The sequence below is a fragment of the Lytechinus variegatus genome, chromosome 18 (assembly GCF_018143015.1).
Source record: "Lytechinus variegatus isolate NC3 chromosome 18, Lvar_3.0, whole genome shotgun sequence".
Lineage (NCBI taxonomy): Eukaryota > Metazoa > Echinodermata > Echinoidea > Temnopleuroida > Toxopneustidae > Lytechinus > Lytechinus variegatus.
Window position 1 is genome coordinate 8,109,300 of NC_054757.1, and position 7,351 is coordinate 8,116,650.

General features: G+C 36.8%; 1 protein-coding gene across 1 annotated transcript; it reads left to right on the forward strand.

Annotated features, from left to right (window-relative positions):
• The first annotated feature begins 570 nt into the window (after positions 1-570).
• LOC121432043 (S-crystallin SL11-like) lies at positions 571-6,697 on the forward strand. The gene is made up of 5 exons (XM_041629861.1): positions 571-801; positions 1,566-1,658; positions 3,522-3,640; positions 4,580-4,684; positions 6,192-6,697. The coding sequence occupies exons 1-5, from the start codon at positions 663-665 to the stop codon at positions 6,405-6,407; spliced, it is 672 nt and encodes a 223-aa protein (XP_041485795.1). The 5' UTR covers positions 571-662; the 3' UTR covers positions 6,408-6,697.
• The last annotated feature ends 654 nt before the right edge of the window (positions 6,698-7,351 follow it).

Consider the following 7,351-nt stretch of genomic DNA (forward strand, 5'->3'; position numbering starts at 1 on the left):
GTATCGACTTATAAAAATACCACTCGAACAACAATTTTAAACTATTTATAATAGGAAAATATCACGATTACAAGTCTGCCCCAAACCACCTAATTCTCACGGCTCATCATGAAGTTCCTATACATTCTCCCTTTGATCACCACTGCCGATACACTTAAAATTGTTTTTTAACCATGATTTGATACCCATAAACAGAATGAAAAAATAAAATTAGTAAAGTAGATAGGCAATGCAATAATCATGATAGAAAGTAGTTTCATTATGATCACAATTAAAAAAAAATCCAATCATTTTCAGACTGGAGCCCCCTTTGCAGCATTGCTGATAGTTGTAGGTTAATGGGGACATTAACCTTCACCATGTTCACCTTTAAGCACATCCAGTCTCCCGTGCAACCCATGGTCTATGCCCTTTACAAACTAAATTCACAGACTCTTATAAATATGGAACTTTGTACTTTGGTTCAAGTGATTTCATAAATTATTATCTATACGAGTCAATAAAATTCACCCCAAAGCTTTAGGCTCAGAGACAGTATAAATGAGAAAAAGATATAGACTCCATGTGTCTTTCGGTCAGCGTACATCTTGAGTAGACCAGGGACGCAGCTCAGTGGGGCCACCTACAATAGTTTGTGAAAATAAATTAGCAAAAAAAAAAAAATGCCTTCGTATAAATACACCTACTTCCATTTCAAAGCCAGGCCAGAAACCTGCCGTCTTCTATTCTTGTTGGCCGGAGTGGAATATGAAAATAATGCCATCGATCACGACAAATACTGGGCTCTGAAAGCAGCTGGAAGTAAGTACTTTTGGTAGCTTGTGTGCCTATTTTTAATCTTGAAGAGCAGTGGCGGGTTTAGCCAAGGGCGATTTCGGCCCGTGCCCCCAATTCTGACAGTTATTTGAGATACATTTTCCTCCTTTCAATGAAAAATGTCTCCTTTTTAGTTTTTAACCTTAAAAAGACTTTATATATTTCTTCTACCTGTCAGAATTATATGCCAAGATGCTCCTCTTTTTTGAAGCTCCAACCATCCTTATTGTGTTTGCCAGAGAATTCTAAAAACTAAGTGTTGCTAAAAATAACGATCTGCAGATATTCCATGCCTCCTCTTTGTTTGAAATCATAGATCTACCCCACCGAATTTTTATTAAAAATGAAATGATAACCTTTTTAGGATTAGATATCGGAGGTACACTGTAAAAACTGTGGTGCTAAAACTGACACCAATTGGTGTTAATAGAGGACCACACCCTGAGGTGTTAAAATTACACCCTAAAGATTGAACATAACACCAAAGAGTGTAAATGTAACAACCAAATGTGTTGTAATAACACCTATAGGTGTAAAACTAACACCACCAATTTAACACCGGTGCAAAATAACTGGCGTGGTCCTCTATGTACACCGGTTAACACCACAGTTTTTGCTGTGTACTTGCGTGCAATAATGAATATCATGCTCGTAAAACGTTTTAGCGGTCATCAAGTCCTCATGTATTTTAAGTGTTATAAAAGCAAAATGTTAACATCTACTCTAATTTCCGTATTTTTTCCCCTCAGAACTTCCATTGTCCCAGTTGCCTATTCTCGAGACAGAAGGAAAAGTTTTCGTCCAGAGCAGAGCAATCCAGAGATATCTTGCCAGGAAATTTGGTAATTATATATATTTTCTAATTCAATAAAAATCTAAATCCTTTACAGAGCCTTGGGAACGATTTTTTTGTGGGGATGCTGAAGTAAATTTGACGAGCAAAAAAAAAATTTTCACACAAAACATTTGCTGTTTTCCTTACATTTTTCCAATTTGCCATACCTACCAGAATTCCAGGGGTGCTGCTTCTGGAGAAGAATACACGCACCACTCCCTGAGAAAATTTAGGGGGTGCTTCAGCATGTGTAAGTGTGTAACTCTTAAAGGGGAATGAAACCTTTGGAACAAATAGGCTTGTGTAGAAACAGAAAAATCAAAGAATAAGAATAAAAAAAGTTTGAGAAAAATCGGACAAATAATGAGAAAGTTATGAGCATTTGAATATTACAATCACTAGTGCTATGGAGATCCTCCCATAGGCAATGCGACAAGGATGTGTGATGTCACTGATGAACAACTTTCCCTTTGGTGGACTATAAAATACCCTTAAAATGTCTCTTTTTGCTTTTTCTTATGATGATGCAAACTCTTTATCCATGATGTATTTTTTAAAAATATGTATTACATGCCCTCATGTAGAAAGAACACATGATCTATGGATAGATGTGATAAAAGAGGCAATTCAAGTGAAATATATACTAAAGTAATGGGGAGAGTTGTTCATCAGAATGATCAGTGACTTCACACATCTTTGTCGCGTTGCCAATTTGCTATCTCCATAGCATTAGTGATCGCAATATTCAAATGCTCATAACTTTCTCATTATTTGTCCGATTTTTCTCAAACTTTTGTTGATCTGTTTCTTTGATTTTTCTGTTTTCACACAAGCTATCTTGTTCCAATGGTTTCATTCCCCTTTAAATTTCGGTACTTTTGTTTTATGCATACGACTTTTCTTGCTCAGTTTCATAGTGTGATCGCATCTCATTTATTTTCAAGGGGGCGGTGGCACCGGGGGACGGAAGGTGGGGTGACAGCTCCAAAATACTTTTTAAAAGTAGAATAAGTGAAAAGAGAGAGAAAAAAGAGGAGAAATACAAGGGGAAAGAAGAAGACATGGTATAAAGAGAGAGAGAGAACAAAAGAAGAAGAATGTACAAAGATCTGAGCCGTGCAACCCTATTATTACCCCTGCTATTAAATTGGGGAAAAGTCATCTTTTGGTACTTTTGTCCCCTCTATTGACATAACCTGCCCCGCCCCAGCTTTTAAGATGAACCTTTCAAAACCCCACAAAAATGCTTAAGGCTATCAACTATAATAGTGATCCCCTTCTTTCGTAACGTAATACTTAATCAGTCTTTATGATTTCATAACTCAATTCGCCGAAGGGTTATCCTTCCTGAAGTTCATGTACATATAAGAGGTAAAAACCGCGTCGTAATCACACTTTGCATTTGAAATAATTGCATACTTTCATAACATTATTCCTTTTCCAAGAAATATCCGTTCCTAATGATTCATTGTAAGCTTGAAAATAATTTGGAAAATATTGCTGCATGTCATTAACTTGTTACTGATAAATTTCCTAGATTTTGAAGTTCGAGTGAAATAATATCCCACATAAGCATGCCTAAAATATGAAAGCGCTCCAAAAGGTTATTTTTTATGTATATCTTGACATAGTTTTCTCTGTTGTGATTTTTTTTTTCTGAACTTATCAATGATAATGATAATGATAACAACAACAAAGCAACAAAACAAAACAACAACAACAACAATAATAATAATGATAATAATAATAATAATTATAATGATGATAATAATAATAGTATTTGCACATAAATTTCAAAATCAATTTCAATGGAATTGAGAAATTAAAAAGAAAGTTATATTTCGAAGTTTTCACTAACCTTGAATAATAGGTTTCTATGGAAACGGAATAGAAGACGAGCTCCTGATCGACGAGGCCGTTGAGACCGCAGAAGAGATTCTTGACTACGCCATGCCATGGATCTACCGAGAGTTAGATGAGAAAAAGAATGTAGGTTTAGCTCTATTTCTTTTGGAGCACAATTAAGGAGAACCCCGAAATCCAAAATTATAGACTCTAAATCTAATTGATTTAAAAGTCAATCTTTTCTCAATCTTATGTAATAAGGATTGGTCCCAACCTCTCGCTTGTATCCTTCCTCCGTTAACATGGTTAAGGTCGGAGATCGCTAGTAACAGTAGAAGGATGTACATGTAGACACTTCCTATGGGTTGTTAGAGTTAGGCTAGTTGCTGAGGAGGTTTTGGCGGGTTGTGTGAAGGTTGCGGATGAAGTATAAAATAGGTGTGTGGAGCTGGGTTTTACGGCATTGCTGAGGTGGACAGGGGGAAGAAACAGAATACACTCTAGAAAATGCTGAGGGTCTGTCTCAAAGAAATGTAACAAACCAATATAACAAACTAATATACAATCTAAGGATTTTTGGAGTATGTTCTGAGCCTAAAATATAAATTTCAGTTAATTTCTGTTTCATTTAACAAGTTTAATTTTATTTCCACATAAAAACATTATCGCAGGGAATTATAAAAACTATTTTTTTAAGTCGTGTGAGTTTTCTGTTGCGCGAATGAGTTATCACATTTTTGCCCGATATTTTCATGACCGATATTCCAAAATGATAGGATGAAATTTCTGATTAATAAAATGCTTACAAAATCTAGACTTACTATCAGATTTCATGTCTCATTGGCTATTTAAATCACTATTTGAATCACAGCTAAAACTAAACCTTCATTGATTAAAAAAACCAAGTCACTGCGTTCAAATAGGAATGGAGCATTTCGAGGCTTAGTATGGAAAGAAGGGTAAAAAACACGTTTTCTTGGCAAATAATCTACTTCTCGAAGTCAGATATATCACTTTCGCACTAACAATTCCTGGCTCTGTTCACATATTTCTGTATATCATTCAATAACTATATGAACACAGGCCGAGTCGAGAAAAGATTACTGGGAATCCCATGGACCCCGCCTTCTTCCATTTCTAGAGAAGAGATTGGAAGGTAGCACTTCTGGATTCTTTGTAGGAGATGCAGTAAGTAAATCATCAAGTAAATTTGATTGTTGTTGTTATTGTTGCTATTATGGGACAGCCAGGCTTAGACAATGATAAGTTCAATTTGGTGGGTTTTCTATTCCTTGAGCATTTCTCTATAATGAAAGGTTTACAAAAGATTTTTCAATTACTTCAAAAATGGGAATCTAAGTTTGTTTTGGATGTTACCAAGTATCATGATGATCAGCGATCCCGCTGAATGGACTTTGTGGGGGGGGGGGGCGTGCCCCTTTCGAATTTCGTATTTTGTGTAATAGCCTATAATTGGGAAGGTCACCACCTCCCCCACACGAGGGAAGCCTATGGGTCATCTTGTTTGTTATCGTTCTATGAAAATATGGCGCAAATCCAGTTGGCATGAAAAGTGTTCGATTCGAAATGGTTAAACAAAACAAAATTCGACCTATGGGTGTATAGTTTGCCCACAGGTGGCGGAAGCGGGGGGGGGAGCTGTCCCCCTAAATTTTAGGTCGGAGGGGGGACGACCCCCTTAAAATTTAGGTTGATAACCTTTGTTTTTATTGCTTGTCAAATTTTACACCTGTGTCCATCCCAAAATTTCAGGTGGATCCTTTATTTTTTTTGGCTTCCGCCGCCAGTGAGTTTGCCAAGGGTCTCTATATCATGATATTGATCATTGACTCTACATGTATGCAAACATTATGGTGAAGACATTTTGCTGTAAAGTATGAGTTTATCTAACATCTCAACATGTTTCAAAGTTCAATTCTGAATACAATTGTTCGTATGTTAATGTAATCGATGATGGAACAATGGGGATGAGTTGGATATGGCCTGTGGGGAGTCTCTTTCTTTCGCGAGTAGGCCTACACCCTATGTCAGTTATTTGAAAATGTCAAGAGGATAAGAGATAGATATTGGATATGGTGAGAGAGAAAATATATAATTTAGGAAAGACAATAGAGGGAGGACTAATGGCGTATGCTTACTGGTAATAGGGAGGCGCGATAGCTCAGTCGGTAAAGCGGGGGTTTCGGATTCCGGTGACCCGGGTTCGACTCACAAGTGGTGCGCTAGTGCCCTTTGGTAAGGCATTTATCCTCATTACCAGGTCCCTCGGAGAGGACCTTAAGCCCTTTGGTCCCCTGGTTGCTTGCTCACAGGCATTCGTTTTTTCTTAGCAGTCAGGTAAAATAAAAAATACTCGGTATATGATATAGGAATATAGCATTATTCTAACTTTCATTTCCTCGAATATCTGGCCAATTTGACGATTTACGATGATCAAATTTTAAATCTAAAAAAACCCTTCAAAATATCGCCTTTGGCTTGAAACTATCTAAAACTCTTCCCTTTCCAAACTAAGATACTGGTGAGTATATAAAAGAAAGGCATATATCAATATTGTCACAAATTACTATGGTTACAGATTAGCAAATCATCCCACAGTGAACATTTCCTCGTAGATTTCAGATACAACTTAAGAGAATCTGTTTAAATGCTATCCTTTCTCATCTTCCGATAGCTGACTGTTGCTGATGTCTCTGTCTTCAATGCTGTTGATATCCTCTACGACTGCGCCCCAGAGGAGCTGGCTCCTTACAAGAACCTCCTGTCACACAGGACGAGGATTGCAAGCAACCCAAAACTTACCAAGTACCTCGGAGAGAGACAGCTAGTCCCGATCAGGCAAACTTTCCTTGGCATCCTTGCATTGAAAGAAAAAGAAAAATCAAATTAGATATTTGTTCCATTAAATGTCATGCATACTGATGTTCAGATGAAAATAAAATTGTTATTTGTTATGTTAAAAGTATGGCGTAAACGCCCCAGCCTGGTCCTTTAGGCAGACAGTCCCAGAATGCAATCGTTAAACATGCCCCTCTAAAATAATATCCGCCATATCTATGGCGGTCATTATTAAGTTTTGATAAACCCGCAACTCCTCTAAATCCTTATGAACTGATAAAACGTCTTGTCGCTCCCATTTTCTCAAACTGCCAAATTGGCTGAAAATTCAGGGAGGGGGGGGGGGGGGGGGGCTAATTACTTTTTTTTAAATTGCAAAAATCCTATTAATTTGTATGTCGCGTGCGGCTCGGTTGCCAAAGTTTGCTCTTTACTATACAATTTCACAAACAGCTTCTGGCTCTTTTTAATCTCGTGATTTAAAATCCCGATTTACGAGTCATTATTCCATTACGACTTGTTTTTTAAACAATTTCACCAAGGCAAAAGTGATATGTAACGCTTCAACAAATTCTTCTATCATGCCCATTGGTAATGGTTTCGATATGAAAGTTATTTGTAATGTTTTTACATACATGTATATGCCTCCAATACCACCAATACCCCCATTTATATTGGTCAACCATACATTTTCGAAATCAACAAATTAAAAGATTATCCTGGGGAAGACTGGAATATTGTTCAAAGAATTGAGTATTTTCTACATCATATCCACTCATTCAGGAAAAGGGCATGAATAAATTCCTGTCAGTTTAGAGCTAATACTTCGTCAATCTTTTCTTCTTGGTACAATAATAATAATAAAACAGCTTTTTAATAGCGCAATACACCTTACAAAGGTCTCAATGCGCTTTAGGAAAAAGGAAAGATGAGGGAAAGCAGCTGGTAATGCTTTGTTAATATTCTTTTCAGTTAAATAAATATGTTTTCATAGTT